This window comes from Sus scrofa, chromosome 14, assembly GCF_054392235.1.
Source record: "Sus scrofa isolate SSC_HxYL_T2T_F1_AM1 chromosome 14, Sscrofa_HxYL_maternal_Yorkshire_Landrace_v2.0, whole genome shotgun sequence".
NCBI lineage: Eukaryota > Metazoa > Chordata > Mammalia > Artiodactyla > Suidae > Sus > Sus scrofa.
This window is the reverse complement of record NC_139396.1, coordinates 154,487,345-154,511,367: the sequence shown is the minus strand read 5'-3', so window position 1 is coordinate 154,511,367 and position 24,023 is coordinate 154,487,345. Positions and strand designations below refer to the sequence as shown.

The following is a 24,023-nucleotide window of genomic DNA, read 5'->3' as shown; positions in this document are numbered from 1 at the left end:
ATCAGTGGGCACTTGGTTAAAAACCTTTGGTTCTGTGGAAGACATGCAGCCATTCAAAAGGCTGACAACTATATTTATTGATATGAGTTACCATAACACGATAGCCACATTATAGTATTAGGTGAAAAAAAGGTTCACAAAACACTGGGTAAGGGCACTGCAGATGGCTGTGTCAGTGTAGCGCCACATACCTGCAAATAATCTGCTTTAATAAAAAGTATTTCATACACTGAGGGAAAAAAAGCATGGAAAAATAAACATAAAGCCATTATAGGTAGCTTTTTTTTTTTTTTGATTTGGGGATAGTGAGAGTTTTTTCTTACCTGCATTCTGCATTTTTAGCAATGGAAATGTTTTACTTAAGTTTTTTTTTTTTTTTTTTTTGCTTTTGAGGGCTACACCTGAGGCATATGGAAGTTCCCAGGCTAGGGCTTGAATCAGAGCTGCAGCTGGTGGCCTACACCACAGCTCACAGAAGCACCGGATCCTTAACCCACTGAATGAGGCCAGGGATGGAACCCGAGTCCTCATGGATACTAGTCTGGTTCATTACCACTGAGCCACAATGGGAGCTCCACTTAAGTAAAGCTTTTGAGAAATAGGAGGGGGATTATTCTGAGAAGGGGGCCAAGGTCAGAATCTGGGGTGGGCTTGGAGGGGCTGTGGTCCAGACAAGGGAGCGTGTGGGTGAGAGGGGGTGCAGCTGAGCCCTTGGAAGGGTAACCAGGAGGCTGGACCAAGAGGAGGTTGCAGGGCGGTGGGAGGGGACAGAGCCCCACCCTGGTTAGGGTCCCTGTCCCGTGTCCCATGAGGGTGGCAGTGGAAGTAGAGGCTGGGGTTTTCTCCCAGAAAGGCAGGCTGCATCCTTCTCTCCTTGGGCTGCCTGGAGCCGCTGAGCTCCATCCACCTCTTATGTTAAAGAGACCCTCCCACCCCTCCTGTTCTCCCCCAGTTGAGGCTGCCCAGGGCCTGCCTTGCTGGGGGTGGGCGTGGTTCTGTGGGAGGGGACAGCTCACAGCCACCGTGCCTGGGCAGGAAGAGGGGCATTCGAGCTGAAGGCCATCAGGGGCTTGGGTCTGCTTTCAAGCTGGTGTCCCCCACCACACATGTCCCCCACAAAAGATACATCCACATCCCAACTGCCACTCCCTGTGGATGTGACCTTATTCAGTAATAGGGTATTTGGAGTTCCTGCTGTGGCTCAGTGGGTTAAGGATCCAGCATTATCTCTGGTGGCTCAGGTCGCCGCAGAGGCTCTTGTTCGATCCCCGGCCTGGCGCCGTGGGTTAGGGATCTGGTGTTGCCGCAGCTGTGGCATAGGTCACAGCTGTGGCTCAGATTCGGTCCCTGGCCAAGGACTGCTGGTCATGGCCAGGTGCTGGGAGAGGCATGGAACAGGTTCTGAGAGCCTCCAGAGGCAGCACCCCCAACCCCCAACTTTCCATCAGGACTTCTGGCCTCCAGCACTGTGAGACGATGAGTATCTGTTGTTTAAGCTGCTAAGTTTGTGGTGATTTGTTACAGCCAATCTGGGAAACACCTCCCCAGCCACTCACTGCCCCATATACCCACCCTTCCACCTGGGTTCTCCGGGAAAGTCAGGAGCAATGAAGGAATCTAATTGCAGCCATGTCCCTAGTTTAATCTCCAAAGTGGCCCAATTACCTGTCACCCACTGTGAATTGCCCACCTGTTCCTAGTCCTTTGGAGAGGGAAGGGCAACATTTCAGGGTTGACCTGCACAGCCCAAAGGAATGAACAGGAAGAGTGACACCCTGCTCCTTTGAGCCAATAAAGGGCAATCGATTTTGCCCCTTTTAGCCAAAGAGAACTGGTAAAAACAAAAGCTAAGCCGATTCAATACGCTCACTTAATTATTTAAGGAGTGAGTCAATAAATTTCTCAATTGCTCCATCTTACACACACAGCCACGATAACCAAGGAAATGTTATTTAAATCTGTGGACTGAAAAGGGAGCCCGGACAGAGAAGAGGGCAAGGCCAAATCTGATAGAATTTAACAAAGGCAAGAAAAGACTCAACCCTTCCCAGAAAATAAATCAGAGCCACGCTTATTGCCAAGATCCAAAGAAAAAAATTTATTTACAATAGAGAATTTTATTTGAAACATGCATTTTCTTTTCTTTTTTTTTTTAAACAAATCAGCAAATGCGGATCAAGTTTACACTCCTTAAGGCAAGAGTTCCTTTGCAAGCTGTACATGATCATAGTAAATCCAAAAGCGCTCACCCTGGAAACTCATGTACAAAGGGCAAGGCCAAGGTCAGCGATTTGTCTTTTATTAGCGAATCAGACAATCTCCCTGATACAGGAACTCTGAGGTCAACTTGCTATGAATTATACTAGGAAAATGCAAACCAATAGCAAGAAATTCTGATCGTCTCCTTAGTACTGCATACAATCAAATCAACTTTATTTAGAAAGGAAATACAGTAGTGCATACGAAAAAGTGAAAACAGAATCTGCCCACGTCACCGGAGGGGACAGCAGTGTGCCGACGGTCATATTGCACGCAACGGTCAAGTCCAAACATTTGGTTCAAAGTTAGCTTTTCCCCATTTTGGCAATCAGTTCATCGCAAATCTTGGTGAGTTCTTCTATCTCTTTATTCTGCAAGTGAAGACAAAAAAAAAGAGGCTGCTAAAACCTCCTGCTTGTTTGAAATCAAGCCAATCGGAATGGTCATTGGACTTTTTAGGAGCACGGGGTCCTCTGAGTGGCTTGGTTATTGAAAACAGTGAGAAAAATGACCTGGGGCCACACAATCTGTACATCCTAGCTCCAGCTGTGTGACCTTAGGCACGTTACACAACCTCTCTGAGCCCTGACTTCCTTCTCCCTTGGGTGTGGATGCTAACATCCCTCTCCCTGAGAATTAGATGAGTTAAGAAATGTAAAGGTCCCCAGCACAGTGACCAGCATCCGGTAAAGGCTTAACGGATACGGCTTCTCTTCCATTTATCTGCCTCCAAGGACATGCGCACAAAAGGATGGGCTGGGCTTTTTTGAGAAATGCCACCAGAGGGGTTAGGCCTTCCCCCTTGGATGGGTTCCCTAGCATCATTCAGAGGATGCCAAGTGGGGGTGCTGTGGAGACAAGGGCTGTGGAGAGAGGCGGGGCAGGTGCAAGGCGTTTTCAGGTGCCCCTCAGGCTACACCTTGCAGGTCCTGTGAAGCTCCGTCAAGAGGAACCAACCCTGTGCTCATCTCATCCCGAAGCAGGGATCTGCCCACACTCTCCAGTCTCCAGGAAGAGGGCTCCAATGGGGTGACGCCTCCACGTGGACAGCGGTGGCATTGCATGGGGATAGCTGCAAGGCCTGGTGCTGATGTGCTCAACAGCCCGTTCTGAAGGGCCCTCCCCAAGGGGCTAGATCTTTCCAATATCCCAGGAACATCCTGCAGCCAGCTTTTCCTTGAGGTCCCCATGGCAGTCAAGTCTCGATCACAAGCCTGTTCCCTGAGGCTGTATTGAGGCCCTTCCCGGAAACCTTGGAGCCTCCTGAGCCGCAATCCAGCCTAGGGCCATGTGGCCTGTGTTTCCAGGCTGGGCTCCAGGTGATACTCGTCCCTGGGCCTGTGCTTGGGAGGCATCCGGCCTCCTGAGCGGAAGAGAGGTTCGGTCCTGGCTGTGGCCCTGCTGCCAGCCCCGCTGGGAGGGCCCCGCCTGGCACATCTCCTCGGCCGATCTCCTGTCTAGGGTTTACAGCTCTTGGAGGCACTGAAATGCCTGCTGGAAAATGGGGCTCTGCCGGGACCAGCCACTACTGCTGAAATTACTACGACTGCCCCGCTGGGGTGACTCTTCATCTTACTGGAGTGCATTCCACGTACCCATCACCAGGCAGACCCAGCCCAAGCCCTGTGGTCTCACTCACTTCTTGGCCACAGACCCTTAACCGAGGCCATTATTATTATTATTATTATTATTTGCTTTTTAGGGCTGCACCCACGGCATATGGATGTTCCCAGGCTAAAGGTGGAATCGGAGGTGCAGCTGCTGGCCTGCACCACAGCCACAGCAACACCCGGCTCCTTAAACCACTGAGCGGGGCCAGGGATCGAACCCACATCCTCATGGATGCTGATCAGATTTGTTTCCGCTGTGCCATGACAGGAACTCCCGGGAGCCGTTACGGACTGGACCCCCTTACTCTTCGGTGAGAGAACTGAGGTTAAACATTGCGCGTAAGGTCACACGGCTGGTTAGGCGTGACACATCTGGAATGCAAATTCAGATCTGCCTCTGGCTCCCGTACAGTTGAGACTCAACGTGCAGGGACTGTGACTGAAAGGCACTCGCAGACCCACTAGCTATGGATTCTTGGAGGTTCTCCAAGCTCCATCCTGACAGCATCAGGACACCACCTGGAAACCGCCCCATCGCGGGGCTCAGCTCCCTGGGCGAAAGGCCCAGCTCACTTCACCGAGTGATGCCCGCCTTCACCTAACCGCTACCCTGGGGCAGTCCTGCTTCTCAGTCTCCTGAAAACAGATACCATCCCCTTCACGTGGCTTAAAGCTCTTTACGGGAGACTCGGGTGATCGCCGCAGGAGAGGGGCTGTCCCCAGGGCCGCTGGGCTCTCTGACAGCCACGCTGGGAATCCTAAGGCTCAGTAAATCAACCAGAGTGAGGCTGTACATCTGCAAACACACCCAGGGAGGGGCCTGCCTGGCACACGCTGCCTGGTCCCCATTCATGCAGCATCAGAGCCCCGGACTCCTGGGGCTTCTCGTGTGGACACCAAGGGAGACAGTGTGGAGAGTGGACCACGGGCTCCAAGGGACATGAAGAAACCCAGGGACAAGCCGAGGGACCTTGGAAGGCTCCCCACCACCCACAGAAATAAGGACACCTGGGGGCCTTCTGACCCTGGCACTGCCCACATTCTGCACCAGCTGCCCAGGGAGTTGGGGGCGTTGCCGGATGGGTGGGTACCATCCACTCGCCAGGAAGCTCGCTGGATGCAGGGGTTAGAGTATATGCCTGGCACACTGTAGGTGCTGAGTAAATATTTGACAAATGAAGAAACGTCAAAAAGAAATGAAAGACGGCAAAAACACCCCCCCATCCCACCCCAGCAGGCAGCAATTCCAGGAAAGGCAGAAACGAGGCCAGCCTCAGAGGGAGAATGAGGCCACGCCCAAGAAGCATGAACTTGACAGGGAGTGTGCTGATGTGCAGGTTGTCCCAGAGCTGCCGTGGGCGCAGGGAAGCCCAGCCTCTGAGCATGTGGCCAGCACCGCCCCCCCATCCCCGTACCTCGCACACTTGGATGCAGCCGCCTGGGCCTCTTACCTTCTGCTCCAGCGTTCTTTCCAGAGCATCCACTCGCAGCTGCTCCTTCCGCAGACTGGCCTGGTAGGCAGCTTGCTCCTGCTGGGCCTTGCCTCGGACCTGGGCGATCTCGGCGTTGGCCCTGCAGGCCGGGGGGAGGGGGAGGGGGTTCAGAAATGATCACCCTTTGCCTGTAGGTGCCTCCCGCCTTCCTCCTCCCAACTCGGCAGGGCGAACCAAGCCTCCGGCTCCAGCTGCCTGAAACAGGGGCCGGAGCACAGGAGCCATGGGAACGGCCATCCCTGTGATACTGAGGTGCTCTGGGCGGGAACCCTGGAAATTATAACACACATCCCTGACTTATCAAAACGTGCATGCAGAGTGCATGCTGACTTTGAACGATTGCAAAATGCACTTGGACTCATCCACCCCGCCCAAGCCAATGCTGGGGCTGCCAAGCAGCCCTTGGGGGCAGACCCTGCGTGGCAGTACCTGTCCAGCTTCTCCTCTGCATGCACCTTCAGGGCCTGGTACCTCTGCTCCTCCTTCTTCACCCGGGACAGGTACTCCTGTGCACATTTCTTCAGCACCTCTTCATTCTGACACGACAAAGGCCAGGGGTCAAGGCCACAGAAGAAATGCCAAGGAGCGCTGGGAACCCCACGAACTCGCAGATGCAGATGTAACCGCGGACGGCTGAGTCCAAGCCCCCAGGGGTTGGGGGTTGCCCCAGCTGGGGGGCACAGCCTTCCATCCAGAACCCCCCACATCTCTGCCGACCCGCTCCCACCCCCCGCCCTGCCCCAGGCGCATCCCTCCTGCTCCGGCCCCGAACACCAACACACCTTTCGGAAACCCTCCAGGACCTCCTTCATCTTCTCGTATCTCCTGAAGAGATCGGCCAGAGACTTCTCCACTGAGTTCAGGTCGGCCAGGGCTTGTTCCTTCTCCAGGACCAGCTGCTGGACCGTCTGGTGGGAGACTGACTTCTCCCTCTGTTCATCCTCTGGCAGGAGACACAAGGAACAAAGGGATGGGGCCCAGGGGATCCCGACCTGGTCTATGGGGCCAGCTGAGGCCTCAGATGCAACTTGGCCTGACCAGGGGGCCATCCCAGACCTTGGCTTGTTGTCAGGATGGACACTTCCCCGGAGCCCACCCAGCCTCTGCCTCTAAAGGAACAAAATCCACAGCCTAAGCATCCCAGACCTGAGCCCGGGCATCATCAGATGTCAGAAATTAACCAGTCTTCTTTAACCTTGACGCCACCCCTTAAACATCTATCTTGGAGACCCTGGTGTTTCTTCTTGGTTGGTGCCACACACAGACTGATCCATAGGTGAAAATCCATCACTACGGAATTTTGTGTTGGGCAAGACTGAAAGATGCTGTAGATTGAGCTGTGAGGGGCTGGCCTTCCTAGTGTTATCAAGCTAAAGAAAACAGTCACTGAAAAAGAAGGAAGTTTCACCATCCTTAAAATATCCCATGAGCCCAAAGGCCACATAACTGTCGCCCTGAAATTCTGCTCCACACAAAAAACGAACCCTTCCTTTGATGGGGCAGGTGTCTTAACTCCTAAGAAAATGGAGCTATTTCTGTCAAAGTGACTTTCTCAGTGAGGCACGAAAGAATTAAATTCTGGTCCAGTTTGGACTGACTGATCCAGGTGAAGGGACCGCTCTGTCCCCAAGCCCCCCCCTCTAGGCCATCACAAGCTAATATGAGCCTTTCAAAGCCCCCCACATTGATGGGCAAGGCTTTCACGGACCACTCTGCAGAAAAGCCCCTCGCCTCTCTCTGTTCTGCACATTAAGCCATCGTTGGTCTGGGTAGGCAAGGAGCCACTTGTTCAGATCTTTCTGGTACTTTGCTGACAGCAGAGAGGGAGAACGCCCCCCCACCCCCGCTTGGAGCTCCTGTCCTTCCTTGACTCCAGGTCACCTGGGCAGGCGGGAGGATGGGTGGCACAGCCTTGAGGAGAGCAGCGGCCGGTGTGCCCTGGGCTTGCCCGAGTCGGGCGCTGGGCTGACAGTTCTCTCCTTTCAGTGCTCCTAAGCCAGTGCCTGGCAGCCAGGCTGAGCTTCCAGAAGTCCAAACCGCGTCACCACACCCCAGCGGCCTCCCCCGGCCCGGCAATAAAGTCCAAACTCCTGCCCCACACACTCTGCTCTCTGCCCCCCCAGGCCTCAGGGCTCAGCACTGCGGTGCCTTCCTCAGCGAGGCCTTTCCTGCACCCAGGGGTGGGGTGCAGGGAATCGCCTCCTCTCTGCTCCCTCCCCGCAGTGGCCACTCCTTATTGTTATATGAGGGGTGTGTGTGTGTGTGTGTGTGTGTGTGTGTGTGCACGCGCGCGCACGTGTGCACAGAGAAGGCACGCTCCATGGGGGTGAGGCCCCGAGTCTTTGTCCACTGCCGTGTGTCCCAGGCCCAGGACAGTGTCTGGTTCACAGGACACCTCCACACTGGGGACGCAGCAGAGCCAGAACCAGACCCGAACCCAAGCCATGCTCACAACCGCATCTCCACCTGGGCCTCTTAGTAACAGACCTGGAAGGACACGGCTCCCTTAAACGTGGGGGGCTGTGGCTTTGGGTTCTTTTTCCTTCCACGGGCACCTTTCTGGGTCCTGACATCAGGGACACTCTTGTGTATGGGAAGGAGGCAAGCGTGCCTAACAGGGGCCACATCCTGCTTTCGGCTCCAGCCCTGACATAAACTTGCTCGAGAAGTCTGCATGCGAGGTCCCAGGGCTTCATTTCCAAAATGAGGGGCTTCTCACACGTCCGTGCACATCCTGATCAGCTGGGGGTGAGTTCAAACAGACGGCTGCACCCACCAGTGGGGTCTGCTCCCCTCGGTCTGGGGTGGGGCCGAGGATCTGAGTCTGTGACAAGTTCCCCAGTGATGCCGAGGCGGCTGGCTCAGGGACCCCATTTGGAGAACCACAGGCCTGGAAGATGCCTGAGGTCCCCCAAGCCTGCCTCTCAGAGCTCCTGCCACCAGGGTAGAGGTGAAGCCCCAGGCGCCAGAGTCTGACAGCCCAGCATCCAGTCCTGGCTGGTACTCCCCAGCTCTCTGGCCCTGGGCAGAGTCTTTAAGCTCTGGCCTCCACACTTGAAACAGGGGAATCTCAGTATTTATCTGATGACTTTCTTTTTTCTTTGTTGGCCGCCCCAAGGCACATAGAGTTCCCCAGCCAGGGATCAGATCTGAGCTGCAGGTGTGAGCTAAGCTGCCACTGTGGCAACGCCAGATCCTTAACCCACCATGCCAGGCTGGGGATCGAACCTGCGTCCCAGCGCTCCCAAGGGGCTGCCAATCCCGTTGTGCCACAGCAGGAACTCCACATCTCACGACATTTGGAGGGAGGTTAAATATAAAGCCCTCGACACAGTGAGAACTTGGTATCGGTGACCCGTCATCCACAGCATCACTGCCTCCCACGAACCAGTACAAGGTCAAGTCACAGGGACCCGTGACGGGGGAGCTTTTCAACACAGGGTGAGAACAGAGCCGCCAGCTCTCTGCTCGTTACCTCTCGACTCCTAAACAGAAAGGGTGTTTCAAAGTTCCACCGGGGACCAAACGCCTCTTTTTATTCTTTGCATTTGAGCTGCTTCCTTAGTTCTCAGCAAAGTGAACAATGCACACTCTGGGCTGGTTTCAGGCCACGTATACATTTCACTTTGGCTTTTGGCGAAGGAGCCATTTATCAAACGGAGTCCATCTGATTTCCTGGATCTGAGACGAAGGCTGCCTCAAGGCTTTCCTTCCCGCCCCCTCCCCCGCCATAACCCTTGTAAAAATTGAATTTCCCAGTTCCCAGGAGGCTAAGGAGGAGAGACTGCTTCACACACACCTTTTTATACATTTCAAATGCTATTAAGTTCTTGGAGTCAGGAAATCAGCTCAAAACCCAGGATGCTCTAGACACAACAATAAAACAATGGCCCTCGAGACTTTCTGGCTTTTTCAGGCAAAACACTATTAAACCATGTGGGGAATGCAGCCAATACACAAAAGCCAAAGTAACCAAAATAGAAACACAAACAAATAGGGGTGCAATGGGCGGGTGTCAAATTAGGTGAAAAAGCATTTACTTACCAGGCTTGCCTGTTTGTTTTGCAAGCAAAGGGCAAGAAGCAACAGAAAATGGAAGCAAAACAGAGAATCAGGGCAGTTGTTAGAAAAGCAGAAAAAAAATCAGTCGCAACAACCTGGAATGCAGAAAGCACAGAAATCCCTTTTTGTTCCGAACTCTGAATAGTCAGTATCTGAACTTAATGAAACATAGTCTCTTTAGGAATGTGACATGAATGGACAATGATGGCAGGACAGATGTCACGCTGGCGTGGAGCAGGGGCGAAGGTTAAACGGAAGCCCGGGAGCCAGACGGGAGCCAGGAAGGGCGAGTGCAGGGGATGGAAATTGGTTTTGACTTCAAAATGCTAGTCCTTTCCCTCTGGGCCCTGAACTGCCAAGCTCTCTGGGCCCGTGTTGTCCCCCCTTCCACGAGGGATGCTGGGTAGGTGAGTGGGAAAGAAGAAAGATCCAGAATCCAGATGAGACATATGGGTGTTGTTTCCTGCCCAGAAAGGTGGGCCCCACCCCGGGCAATGGCGAGTTCCAGCCGTGCCACAGCCTCAGACCCTCCTCTGCAAGGGAGGACCCTGACATTGACAGTGGCCCTACCTGGCGACCTGCCACAGTGACTGACTGATGACACCCACCAACGCGTCACCCCTCGGATGAGAACAGCTCTGGGGACGGAGGGTGAAGAAGACAGTGAGGGCGGACGGGGAGGGCAGAACGAGGGGCGGACACACAGAGTGGCATTGCTGGGGTGACAGTGCTGCTTCCAGCCGGGGGTGCTGGGGGGCCCCAGGAGTGACCTGGAGAGCACTCAAACACCCCGCACAGGAAGCTGCCCAACGGGGGCGGCTGCACAGCTCCTGAAGAGAAGGACCCTCGGGCCAAACACACCAGGTCTGGGGGTGGCGTGGGGTGGGGGCAGGGAATGGAGAGGTGAGTGTGGCCTTGATTCCTGGAGTCAGGGATCCACGCCCTCCTCAGCTGTTGTACAGACTGTCACCCGCAAATATGCAGCAAAGAAGGCGGCAGGGTCGAATACTCTTCTGTTAGCCCAAGGACAGGCCACTTATGTCACTAGAGTGCTGAGGAGTTCCCGCTGTGGCGCAGCGGTAATGAACCTGACTAGTATCCATGAGGACGCGAGTTTGATCCCTGGCCTCACTCAGTGGATTACGGATCCGGCGTTGCCGTGAGCTGTGGTGTAGGCTGGCAGCTATAGCTCTGATTCGACCCCCAGCCAGGGAACCTCCATGTGCTGCAGAAGCAGCCCTAAGATTAAAAAAAAAAAAAAAAAAATTGTTGGCTAAGCAAAAATATCTGGTGGCTCTGAGCAGCCTTCTGACAGGGCTCATGTCCTTTCAACAATGGCCTAAACATCGTCACCAAGAGGCAAAACAGAACTGTTTGACTCCGAGGTCCAACAGGATGTTTCCAGATGAGCCGTGTACATCTGAAGGATGACTTCACGTCCCAAGACTCCAGGAGGCTGAAAGGTTGCGCTCAGCTTGCCAGACACTCCATGTTGGAAGATACAAATCCTGCCTTCTTTTTTTTTTAGGGCCACACCTGAGGCATATGGAGGTTCCCAGGCTGGGGGGTCTAATCAGAACTGTAGCCGCTGGCCTACACCACAGCCACAGCAACGCAGGATCCAAGCTGTGTCTGCGACCTACACCACAGCTCGCGGCCACGCTGGATCCTTAACCCACTGAGCAGGGCCAGGGATCAAACCTGCAACCTCATGGTTCCTAGTCGGATTCGTTTCTGCTGCGCCACGACGGGAACTCCCCCCAAATCCTGCCTCTGACCACCTTTCTCAGCAGTTTTAGTTCCAAGAGTTTTGTTTTCTCTCTCATCCATATGTACTCGATTCTCACACCAATTTCACGAAGAGGTTTCCTGTGATAAAATGCACACATGAGGCTGATCCTCAGAAACAGCCCAATGGGCTTCCCCCTGAGCTCTGGGAGAAATGACTTTTATCATAATAAACCACAATGAAAGCTTCTGTGAATGGAAAGCACTCAATGCTTGGCTTCTGCACTGTTCCCAAGGCTGCCATCCTCTTTATCGTGGGGCAAAAGCTGCAGGTGCGGTGTGACTCATAACCAAACGTCTAAGATGATGAGGGGTCCCCTGCTAAAACAGCAGCAAGTTTGGACCCAGCAATTGTGGTTTGCAGGGAGCATATGCACTTTGCAATTAAAAAAAATAAAAATAAAAATAATAAACTGGGACCTAAGCAAAGAGATAAACGAAAACTCCACACCTCAGCCCTAGAGTCATAGCATCATTTTTGAATAGTGACCATTAGTGAACAGACTTGGGCTTAGAACTTCTGCAAGGTCTTTTCTCATTATTAAAAAGAAAAGAAAAGGAGTTCCCGTCGTGGCGCAGTGGTTAACGAATCCGACTAGGAACCATGAGGTTGCAGGTTCGGTCCCTGCCCCTGCTCAGTGGGTTAACGATCCGGCGTTGCCGTGAGCTGTGGTGTAGGCTGCAGACGTGGCTCGGATCCCGCGTTGCTGTGGCTGTGGCATAGGCCGGTGGCTACAGCTCCGATTGGACCCCTAGCCTGGGAACCTCCATATGCCTTGGGAACGGCCCAAGAAATGGCAAAAAGACAAAAAAAAAAAAAAAAAGACCCAGGTGTTTATGACTTGAAACTTGAGACCTTCTTTTACTGCAGCCAAAGCGATGGTCAGTACTGGCTGCCAGAGATGCGCTGTTAAGACGCATTCCGAGGCGGGGTCCAAGCTTGGGGAGAACGCGTGGTGCTGTGATCAGTTAAGAGGGGCGGGCGGCTGGACTGCCACGTGCTCTGCTATCTGTGCCCTTATACGCTTATTTGAAGGCTGAGTGGTATATTTTTTTTGCTTGCCTCTAAACTAAATCAGGGTTTAGAGATTTGATTTTAGAGATCCAATTCTCTCCCAGGAGCAAAAAAGCCCCCAAACATCCTGGGAACCAACTCAAATCTCCTCGCCAGGGGGTGGGCCACCCTGGCTGGAGTGAACAGTGGCCCTGGGGACGGCCTCGGCCCCCTACAGGCAGGAATAATTCAGGTGAAGGGACACACGAGCAGGTGTTTGCAGGAGGTCCCCAGCCGCACGGCCCTGGGCCAGAGCCAGATTCGGGGATGTCCTGGTCCTTCCCTACAGGGTTGCATCCTCCAGGAGGGGCCTGAGAGGAACACACTCCGAGTCTCTACCTTCCAAGCCCACCCCGTGGTGTAGAAGCGACACCCACCTATCATTTGGGCGATGGTCTTCTCATACTCGGCCACTATTTTCCTGTAAGAGAAGGGAAAATGAGTTGGAACGATGGTAACAGAATGGCTTTTATTTTATTTTATTTTTTATTTATTTATTTTACTTCTTTGCTTTTTAGGGCCACACCTGCAGCATAGAAGTTCCAGGTTAGGGGTCAAATCTGAGCTGCAGCTGCTGGCCTACGCCACAGCCACAGCAACACCCTATCCAAGCCGTGTCTGCAACCTACACCACAGCTCACAGCAATGCCGGATCCTTAGAACCCACTGAGCCAGGCCAGGGGTCGAACCCACATCCTCATGGATACTAGTCGGGCTCATTACCACTGAGCCACAACAGGAACTCCAACACAATGGTTTTTAACTTCACATGCGAGGCCCCCAGTGCAGGACGTGAACAGACTGACCATAGTCCAGGAGGACAAGCCTGTGTCACAGGTGGCTCCCACCTCGAGGGCTCACTCCCCTCCAACCTCAGCCCAGCCACCTGGGCCTGATCTTTCTTATCAAACTTACCTCTTTTCCGGGCCATCTCGTGAACACAGTGGGTCAATAAGATCACATGATTTCCTGTCTGCTCTACGCTTTCTCGCCTCTATGACCTTGACTTCTCCCCTCTATTTTCACCAAATAGAAAATGTGTCCAATTCAAGGGCTACCTCCTCCAGGAAGCCTAGCCTGATTTCTCTTTAGAACTCCATAAGATCTTATCTGAATCTTCTTCCAAAACAAACATCAATCCATTCCATAGCTGGGTGGCAGCTTTCGGAAGGACTGGGAGACCGGGGGCCTGAAGCTGCCCAGCTGTGCTGTGTTTTCATCTCATTCTCACAATGACCCTAAGAAGTGGTGTCCTGGTGTGTTACACAAGGTCATTCAGGAACCTTCCCAGAATCCCAGGGCTACAACGTGGCAGAGCAGGACTCAAACCAAGGCATCAACTCTGGAGCCTTTGGCCATAATCCTTAGGCTCCACCTCCTCCAGGCCCTGTGATGCACCCCATCTTACAGAGGAGGAGAAGCCAGGTGCAGAGTTAAGTAAGAGGCTCAGAAGCAGCCGGGAAGCAAAGCCTGATTTCTACCTGGTCTGGCTCCAGAGGCCAGCAGGCCTGACGTTTAGGCCACCAGACACTAGTGCCACCGTGCCAGCTGGTGACACCTGAAACCCTACCATAGCAGGCAGCACTCGCCGGAGCCCCCCCAGCCAAAAGCACAGCGTTCGGCACACAACAGGTATGTACCATGTGGTACCTGTCATACTTCCATGACGATATGCAGCAAATTAGAATAAATCATTCAAGGGAAATTTGGGAGACACCCGAAATGTTTATCCACTGAGTGAAATTAATTATGTTAGACCCTTCCAAGGACTGTTGAACAGTAAGGTCGAGATGTATAAAAATCTGTCCAAGTTACGCAAAGTTAAAAAGAGTGTTGGATAATGTACATTTCCACATTCCCATTTTGAAGAAATGGAAAATTCTTGGAAAAATTACCAGAAATGTACCTCTCAGTCAGCTGAGAGGTGTGGAACCAGAGGCTGAATAGGAGATTTGTCTTCCTTAGTGTTTGTTTTTTTGGGGGGCCACACTCAAGGCACATGGAGGTTCCCAGGCTAGGGGTCGTATTGGAGCTGTAGCTGCCGGCCTCCACCACAGCCACAGCAATGAAGGATCTGAGTTGAGTCTGCGACCTACACCTCAGCTCACAGCAACATCAGATCCTTAACTCACTGGGCAGGGCCAGGGGTCAAACCTGCATCCTCATGGATACTAGTTGGGTTCGTTAACCACTGAGCCACAAACGGGAACTCCTTGTTTTTCTTTGTATACACACACACACACACACACACACACACGCTGGGTTCGTTAACCACTGAGCCACAAACGGGAACTCCGTGTTTTTCTTTGTACATATACACGTTTATTTGATTACATTAACTCATGCACATGTTCTGGTTTTTTTGATGTTTGTTTTTCTTGCCACATCTGCAGCATGCAGAAGTTCCTGGGCCAGAGACTGAACCTGAACCACAGCAGTGACATCAGATCCTTAACCCACTGAGCCACCAGGGAACTCCCAATTTTTAGAAATTGTTGGTGTTTTATATATATGTAATTTTTTTTCCTTTTTAAGGCTGCACCTTTGGCACATGGAAGTTCCCAAGCTAGGCGTCAAATTGGAGCTGCAGCTGCCAGCCTACACTACAGCCACAGCAACGCCAGATCCGAGCCATAGCTTGCGGAAACACGAGATCCTTAACCCACCGAAGCCAGGGATCAAACCCACATCTTCACGGATACTATGTTGGGTTCTTAACCTTCTGAGCCACAGGGGAACTCCACACATGGTATTTTGATAGTAGTAATACACCAGGAATACTTTTGTGACAATATGAGCCTTGTGAAATAAAGGAAAGCTTTCATATAGGACACTGTCCATGAGCCACAGCAGCTCCAGTGATCATGAAACCACAGGTAGGCATCCCCCAGGTACCAGGAAACCCGAGCATCCCAACTCACCTCATTTCCATCACTTCCCGTCTGCTTTCTTCATATTTATCTTTCCACTCTGAGACCTCTCTCTCCTTGGTTATGATCTAGTATCAGGGAGAAGAAAAGGAAGGCGTTGGCCCCAGAGGAGGGAATTCAGATCTGAGCAATTCACGGGCCAAGACAAGGAGACACTGAATAAAAATGGAATTAAAACTTGCTATGTTTATAAATAACTGTACTGAGAGCATGTCCCCAAGCATGAGACAGAAAGAAGCCAAAGATCAGGCTTGCACAATGCCCACGGAGAGCCACTAAAAGGCGTGTGCTTTTTTTGCTGTAAATCAGACCAGGTCAATCAAAGATTGTCAAACAATAGTGTCCAAGATCACAAGCCTGTTGGCACCCCCAGCCCCCCAACCGGCCACAGAGGAAACATCTATGTCCAAAGTTGCTGGCTTTGTGGGCTGTGGGTACATATATTATTTATTTATTTATTTATTGCCATTTTGGGCAGGGGGGTGCTGCACTTGCGACATATGGAGATTCCCAGGCTAGGGGCCAAACCAGAGCTGTAGCTGCTAGCCTATGCCACAGCCACAGCCACGCGGGCTCCTTAACCCACTGAGAGAGGCAGGGATCGTACCCACATCTTCATGGATACGAGTCAGGTTCTTAACCTGCAGAGCCACAATGGGAACTCCCTGTGGGTACATGTATTTATTTACAACCAGAGCTTTTCCCGGGGCACCCAGGCTGATCTTGCCTTCGCCAAGCCACACATCGGCCGCAGTACCTCTGCCCTGGCGATCTGGAGTGCAGAGTCCAGATCCGGCGTCTGGAACAGAAGGCCCGCAGGTTTCTCCACCTCGGCCGACCCGATGCGGGAGTACAAGGCTGTTTTGGAGATGGAGACATCTGTTGGGTGAGTAGCTTCTCTCTGTGGAATGGTGTTTCAGTTTTAAAAAGTTAACATCCAGCCTGTGACAGAGTGCACTGCATCCATCCTCTCATGAATGGGTCAGTTGTATGGTTTTGAAACAGAGAACGTCAAAAAGTATGAGAAAACGCTGAGACTAACGAATGGGGGACATGCTGGATGCGCTCTAGGGACACCTGTCATTTGGCACCTGCAGAGGCGGACAAAAGGGCTAATGGCTGCCTCCCCCTCCGCCCCCCACGCCCAGTCCCTGGAGTCAAGCATGTCTGGTGCCCGTTTATCACTGCCGTGTATCAGACACAGAGGCATTTAGGCACAGCCCAGAAGAACCAAGGTCATCCTCCAGCAGGCTCCGCTTTCAAAATAAAAGCCCAAGGGTGAACGGTATTGAATTCTACTCTAAGTTTGGCTGGTTTTGAATAACCACAGATCTGATCATTTTTTAAAGACTGTCCACATTTCAATTCAGGGGGCATTTGTTTAGCTCCATTCGAAAGGATATGATTCACGCAAAGCTTGAGCCAACGGTAGCTGTCAACCAACACCACCTTCAACGAGCTAGTTTCTGGATGCTGAAAGCTAAGAGTTAGGCTGGAGAGACAGTGTCAAAGGAAAAACTGAAGCCTACATCACTGACAATGATCCACGTTTGCTGATAAGACCCTAGACAAGCGGTGTGATTCCCCGCCCCCCACGACGGATGCTGGACAGTCACCAGCCTCCTGGGAGGGAGGCCAGGTCTGTGCTTACTGACACAAATGCTTGGCAATTTCCAACACACTCAAAATGCAGTGTTAGGAGCGTCGGCAACCGGCACAGCGGGGTTGTCAATCTAGTTCTACTGCAAAAGAAACGCCAAACCAATCACACCCTCCGTCCTATTCATTAACCTCCTGGCCCATCGTGGGTGCCAAGGCCACCCTCCACCCTGCTTACGAGGGTCTCATTCGATGTGAAGTACCGGGGGTCTAACAGGTGGAGGGCAGCTGATTCTTCCCTGTGAAATGTATGAGAAACAGAGCCATGAACACAACCCTGAGGTACAGAAGAGAGAGAGAGATTTGCAAAAAGAACAGTGAGGACTTATCTTGTAAATGGAAGCAGATGAGGTTCAAGGACCAACAGCAACTGGGAAGGGGGTGCATTTGAAGGTGCTTGAGCAGTATTTCTCTCTTCATTCAGGGAACAGCACTTACCCTGCTACAGCCTCACAGAAGGAGCTTGGGAGAGCTTAGGTGCAAGTTTAATGGATAGGACTGGAGGTGACCTTGTTAGATCAGTTAGCGGTGCACATGCACAATGAACTAAGTGGTTTATGGTGTCTGGGAACAAGCATCTGCTGGGTGTGTTTCGCTGCCCCTGCCTGGCCTTGATGTTGGGACCAGAATGGCTGCTGCTGCTCCAAAGGGAGCGCGGCGCCAGTTCAACCAGAGAGGCCCCGGGGACATGCCCAGCTGTCCAATGGGATGATGTGATCGTTCAGCCTTGGGTTGTAAAGAGGCCTCTGTTATAGGATGTTTGAGCAGAACACAAGTTAAAGCCCTCAGGAGCAGACAGGCTGACTTTCCAGGAGAAAGCTGCCACCAGATCAGCGTGCTGAGCCTTCCCCATGCAGGGGTTAATCTCTGCTGTCTGAAATGTTCTCAAGTTTCTACTTGTCAAACAGGAACCTTCTGAGAAAGTAAATGGAACATGACACCAAGACTCAGTATTTACATTTATGGAGAAAGTTCAAAACACAAACTTGAAGAGGAGCTGTACAAAACCTGTTTCTCTAGCTTAAACAATGTGTTCTTTGAAAAAAAAAAAAAATCAGAATAAAATTTCAAAATGGAAAGAACCTTAGACACCATCTAACTCATGCTGATCCCTCTGATGACGAAAGAACTGAGGATCTAGGATTTGGCCAAAAGGTTCTCCAGAGAGAGATTTAAATTCTGACTCAAAATAAATCAGCTCTCTGCAGTTCTGGCTGTGGCACAGCAGGAAAAGGATCCGGTGTTGTCTCTGCAGTGGCTTGGGTTCGATTCCCCAGCCTGGCACAGTGAGTTAAGGATCTGGCAGTGCCACAGCTGCAGCTGTGGCTGGGATTCGATCCCTGGCTTAGGATCTTCCATATGCCAGAGGTGCGGCCAAAAAAATAATCCAGCTCTCTGATGTATAAGAGAAAATGAACTAAAATTACCTTTATCGGCGTTCCTATCGTGGCTCAGCGGTTAACAAACCCGACTAGCGTCCATGAGGACACAGGTTCGATCCCTGGCCTTGCTCCGTGGGTTAAGAGATCTTCTAGCATTGCCGTGAGCTGTGGTGTAGGTCGCAGATGCGGCTCAGATCCCTCATTGCTGTGACTGTGGCGTCGGCCAGCAGCTACAGCTCTGAATGGACCCCTAGCCTGGGAAGCTCCACGTGCCGTGCTGTGGATGCAGCCCTAAAAGACGAAAAGACAAAAAAATTAAAAATAAAGCTACCTTTATCATACTGGGCAGAAAGCATGATCAATGAAGGAATTAATGATCTTCAAGCTGCCTAAAGTCCTTTGTAAAACAAGGAAGGAGTTGAAAAACAAAACAAAACACAACAATGACCTAAGTAAATGCAAGCGGTTCCTACCAGCTACAGAGATTCACTAGCCTGGAGTTTCCAATAAAGAAGCCTGATGACTTCAGAAGCCATTTCAATTACTCCCCACATATCGGACATGTTAAGTTGTTTTCTCTTACAACCAAGAATTGCTTTAAACGGAAATTAATAGGGTTGTCTCTTGCTGATATTTTAAGATCAGGCTGAGATCGAAGCTTTATTTCTCTCACATCATCTCCCACTTGCTACTTTAGAGGAGCCCCAAAGCCACGAGAATCACAGATTAAAATGTGAAATGACCATGACTCAGACAGGACAGGCCTCTGGAACCAGCTTCTACCCCTTCAATCCACTCCTTCAAATCTTGGCTCCTTTGAGGATCCCTAGGCCATTGTCACCCCGGTCAGACTTGCAGACCTCATAACCTGGAGTCCTTCTGGCCCTGCAGCCAAGGGCTGGTGGTCCTGTCATCACCCAGTCTCACAGTCCTCTTGCGGCCAAGCCCCTGTTGCCAGACCTCAGCGGAAGCTGCCATGTCTGGTACCAAGGCAGGATCACGGTCCTTGGAAAGCCGGGCCAAGGTCATGGAGCACGGACACTTGCTGGTGTGCCTGGTGGGGATGTCGGTGCCACATGGGGCCAGGCCAGACAGAGAGTAGGTTCATCCCCGTGCCGCCTCCAGGCAGGTCTCAAGTTCAGGACGGCAGACCAGAGGGACTATTCCACTCCCACAAGGGGGCGCCACCAGCAACAACCGGCCACTCCTTCCCACTGGGTCAAGGCAGAGCCTCAGCCCTCAACACAAGCTACAGGGGATGACCACACCTCAAAGCCGGCACATCAGCTGAAAGCCAGGTGCCTGCCCTCTGTCACTGCTCTTCAGAGGGTTCCTGTGGGATCCAGTCATCATGTGGTGGAGTGTCTTGGGTAGGTGGCTTCTGGAAGCAGCCCAAGAGAGGAACCTCTGATGTCAGGCTGCTCATTCACTAGACAGGTTGCCCCAAACCTGACTCCTTCTCCCACTGATGCCGAGACAAGGCCGGCATCTGCCTTTCTGGGCCAAGCCTCTTGGAGGAATCAGACACTGAGGCTTAATACTCTTTCTTTCCCCGTGGAGCCTGTTTTCCAGGACTCCCCCTGCTTGCCTTTTGTATTATCCTTGTTCCAAAGTTAGGCAGACACATCCATCATTCTTTATGTAAGATCCTCTTGCCCAGAAAGGCCAGTGGCTTTAGGGACCACAACCAGTACGTGTTATACACACACATGGAATCGATCCCTGGGCCCTGCAGCCCCTGGAAAGCCCTAGAGATGGGACGCTTAGGTTCTATCCATCCCGGTTTAGTGGTGAGTTCAGGGCAGCTGCACCGCACAGCCAGTGGCCTGGACAGACCCTCCCCCCAGGAGGACGCAAGTGAGCTCAGATCTACCAGAAGCGCGTGGAAGGAAAGCGATAAGGAGTCTGACCCTCCAGTCCCTGTGGGGCTGCCCTCATTTCTAATCTTTTGTTTCTGAACAAATGCCTTGAATGTAGACAAGGCACAATTGTAGTGGTTTAAAAAAAAAAAATTTGGCCACACCCACGGCACGTGGAAATTCCCGGGCCAGGGATTGAACCCAGGCCACAGCAGTGACAAAGCTGGATCCTTAACCTGCTGCACCATAAGGGAACTCCAAAATTTTAGTAGGGCTTTTTTTTTTTTTTTTTGCTTTTTAGGGCCCACAACCATGGCATATGGAAGTTTCCAGGCTGGGGGTGGAATTGAAGCTATAGCTGCTGGCCTATGCCAAGTCACAGCAACGCCAGATCCAAGATGTGTCTGTGACCTACACCACAGCTCACAGCAACGCCAGATCTGTAACCCACTGATCAAGGCCAGGGACTAAACCTTCGTCCTCATGGATACTAGTCGGGCTGGTTACTGCTGAAGCACAATGGGAACTCCCGCTAACGTTTTCTGATGAATGAGACAGAGGAAACCGCACTGCAGTCCCTGGAAAGCTGGCTCCACAGTCTCAAGGGAAATACTGGAGCTGCTCGAAGGAGGGACCAGGAATCACCCCCACTCCATTTCGTATGCTTGTCACCCCCTCAGTACAAGGGTTTTTTTTTTCCATTCTGAGTGATTTCATCTTGTGTTAGCAACAGTTTAAGATCACGCTGCCAGAAAAGACTGGGCCAGTCACCTGCAGCTGAAATACACGGGCAGAGAAAGAGCGAACCGGATATACGGCTGCTGTTTGCTTTCTATGCATCAGCAGTTTCCAGGGCGCTAAGGGGCAACGAAGTCTCCCACGGAAACCTAACTGGGTTTGGGTAAGTGGACCGCCCAGGGCTCGGGGGCTACACTTTCCACGGGCCAAGGTCACGAGATAACACACTTCTTAACAAAAGCAGTGCAAGTTCCTACAGTAGAGAAAAATGTTTCTCATCTTCCAAGATACTTCTATCTCTATAGCATATTTCTTCTGACACGTCCTTCTGGAATAATACAGAGAAAGCGGGGCTGTCTCTCCAAACCATACTCAGAAGATTCATGCGACAGGATTTTCTAAATCAAAGTCAGGACACACAGTCTCAGAACAGGCTGTAACTGACTGGATGTCAACTGCTGGACGTGGCTGGGGAGGGAGGTAGGGGGCCAGACAGTCCTGAATGTTTATCATCAATGGGAACGACTTAGAACAGGCTCGAGTCTGCCTCAGACTTCTGGAGAAGAATAAAGCTTATTGATAGGGGCCAAACACGAAGCCATCCATTCCGTGTTTAAGCCACAGCCGAAGGATAGCAAAAAATACATACCTAATGGGGACAGATTCCTCACTGCTTAATACTTTCTAAAAGCCTCATTTTCACAGAAATTAAACCCAAGTTTCTGGGCTGGCCACAAGAATAAGGACATCAGAGACCTGGTTGACATGCTTGTCCTTGCCCAGTGTTCCCAGTCTGAACGTCCATGGTGACTCCCTTTTCTCACTGAGAAGTGTCTTGGAAGGGGGTCCCCCTTTGGCTCCAGAGAAACCAAACTGGGGTGAGGGGGGACCTCAAGGCCAAAGCTGGTACCAGGGACCAGGGATGGGGGGAAGCATTGGCCCCTCCACCAAGTGAGCTGTTGCTTGAGATGGACGAGCAACAGGGGGCTCCCACTTGGCGATTCAGGCAGGCCTTGGGCTGGTTCTGAGGCTCCGTTTTCCCCATCTGTAAAATGGGACGGAGGAGAGATCCCAGGAGCATCTATCGCATCAGCCCCCAGCAGCTTCTGCTGATGCACGCTTCTGTGTGCGCTGCGGCACCCCCCATGCCACCTCTAGTCTCACAGCAACCTGTGAACTTGCTGCATCAGCCTCCTGCCCCAGATGGAGAAACTGGGGCTCAGAGAGGCTCCCCAACTCGTTCAACCCCACAGAGCACCATGGGGCCCAGTCTCAGTCTGACGGCCCAGGTTTGCTGGGCTGCCAACTGGGGGTGGGGCATCGGGGAGGGAAGGGGGGGCTCCTCCAAGGCCACGCCCACCACCAGCCCTGGGGCTGGTCTGAACATCCCTGGATTGTGTGCCGTTTTGCTCATCATCAGGCACTCATTCCAATTGTTAAGAAAAATTAGCCTAAACCTGGAGGCCAGGCAAAACAACCTCCCCAGGTCCTGTCAACATCGCACTCAGAGAAGGGGTGGCAGACTGTGGAGTGTGGGCCAAATGGCCTGTTGCCCTTTTCTGTAAAAAGGGTTTTATTGGAACCCGCCACACCCACTCATCCACGGGGGTCCACCGGTGCCTTGCCAGAGCTGTGGTGCCGGAGCTGAGCAGTTGTTACAGCGAACAGACAGATGCCCGCGAAGTCAGAAATATTTACTCTCTCCCCTTCCAGAAAAAGAGGGCTTTTCTGCAATCCTTTTGATCCTGGCCTGAGGGTCATCAGACACCTGAGCTTCCTAAGGGGGGGGAATAGGCCTTGTTTTCACCTCCTCACTATTGATTAGGGTCCCGTCCCGATACATTTAGATAGGAAATTAAAGAAAACAGAAAAGCTGCCAATTATTCTTAATCAGTAGAAAAGCAAATGATGTCTGTAGGAAGAAAAAAGAACCTCAAAGGTTATGACTGAGCTGTCCTGTTTCACTAGTACTCAGCCAGTTTTATATCAAACCTGCAGTTTTACAGAGTTCCCGTCGTGGCTCAGTGGTTAACGAATCCGATCAGGAACCATGAGGTTGCAGGTTCGATCCCTGGCCTTGCTCAGTGGGTTGAGGATCTAGCGTTGCCATGAGCTGTGGTGTAGGTTGCAGACGAGGCTCGGTTTCCGCGTTGCTGGGGCTGTGGTGTAGGCCGGTGGCTACAACTCTGATTCGACCCCTAGCCTGGGAACCTCCATATGCCTCGGGAGCGGCCGAAGAAATGGCAAAAAGACAAAACAAAAGAAAAAACTTGCAGTTTTTAGTTGAGCTTCCTTACCCACCCACCAGACACCGGTTTCTATTCTTTTCCTCCATTTGATCTGCTTTGCTGTCCTGCTGGTTCCTTCACTATTGTCTGACACCTAAGACATGTGTTCGGGGTGTATTTATGCACGATTGACGCTTTTAGCTTTTTGGAAAATCATCCTTTGTCAAACACCTGCCTGGCCTTGGTTAGCAAAGAAGCTTCTGGGCCACACGACATTCTCAAGAGGCGGCACACACAGCAGCAGCAGCAGCAGCAGCAAACCGGTACCTTGGTGTCCTGGCAGCTACGGGAAGCCAGGGCGATCTGCCTGGCCAGCTTCAGGGCTTCTATCCGCATGATGGCAAACTCTAACTCCTCCTGCCGGAGGGGTGGGGAATGAGGGAACGGCGGGGACACGCACCGAGACAGGACGGAGATGTTTCCCACACCCAGAAACGAATGGGCCATGTGAATGCATCATGACAAGTACTTGGGAAAACACACACGCCGGCTTTCTTTCACAACGAACACCTCAGCAGATCATGAAATAAGTGTTTAATTTCCTTTTTTTTTTTTTTTTTTTAAATTCACCCTTCGGAATGTCTGCCAGGAAGTCCTATGCCATCAGACATGAAACGAGTTTTAGAAGGGAGTCACAATGTGTAATGCCCTGTTTCCTTTGGATGCTCTCCTTGGGTCTCGTTCATGTGGAAGGTGGCCAACGATTTGCATCTCTCAAAAGACTGTCAGCAATCTCTCCAGGCTGGCTCTGAACCCAGTCGAGAGGCTTTCAAATTAAGCTGTCACATGGAAAGCACCGAGTCTAGAGAATTGTTTTGGTTCCAGATGTATGCAAGACCTGAGTCCAGATGTTACCTCCATGGGAGTCTGAGGTAGCTCCGTATATATAAATAGCTTGGCC

General features: G+C 51.9%; 1 protein-coding gene across 50 annotated transcripts in view; it reads right to left on the bottom strand.

The window, feature by feature from the left end:
- Nucleotides 1–2,074: 2,074 nt before the first annotated feature.
- Nucleotides 2,075–24,023, bottom strand: part of TACC2 (transforming acidic coiled-coil containing protein 2) — a 227,829-nt gene continuing 205,880 nt past the window's right edge. For 26 of the 50 annotated variants that reach the window (XM_084992596.1, XM_084992605.1, XM_084992603.1 and 23 more), the window contains 8 exon segments: nt 23,390–23,479; nt 15,954–16,097; nt 15,188–15,264; nt 12,644–12,687; nt 6,145–6,305; nt 5,792–5,898; nt 5,321–5,441; nt 2,075–2,630 (listed from right to left, as the gene is read on the bottom strand). In XM_084992596.1, coding sequence (XP_084848722.1) covers nt 2,565–2,630; nt 5,321–5,441; nt 5,792–5,898; nt 6,145–6,305; nt 12,644–12,687; nt 15,188–15,264; nt 15,954–16,097; nt 23,390–23,479 — 810 coding nt within the window. In that variant the 3' untranslated portion in view covers nt 2,075–2,564. 50 annotated transcript variants of the gene reach the window in all.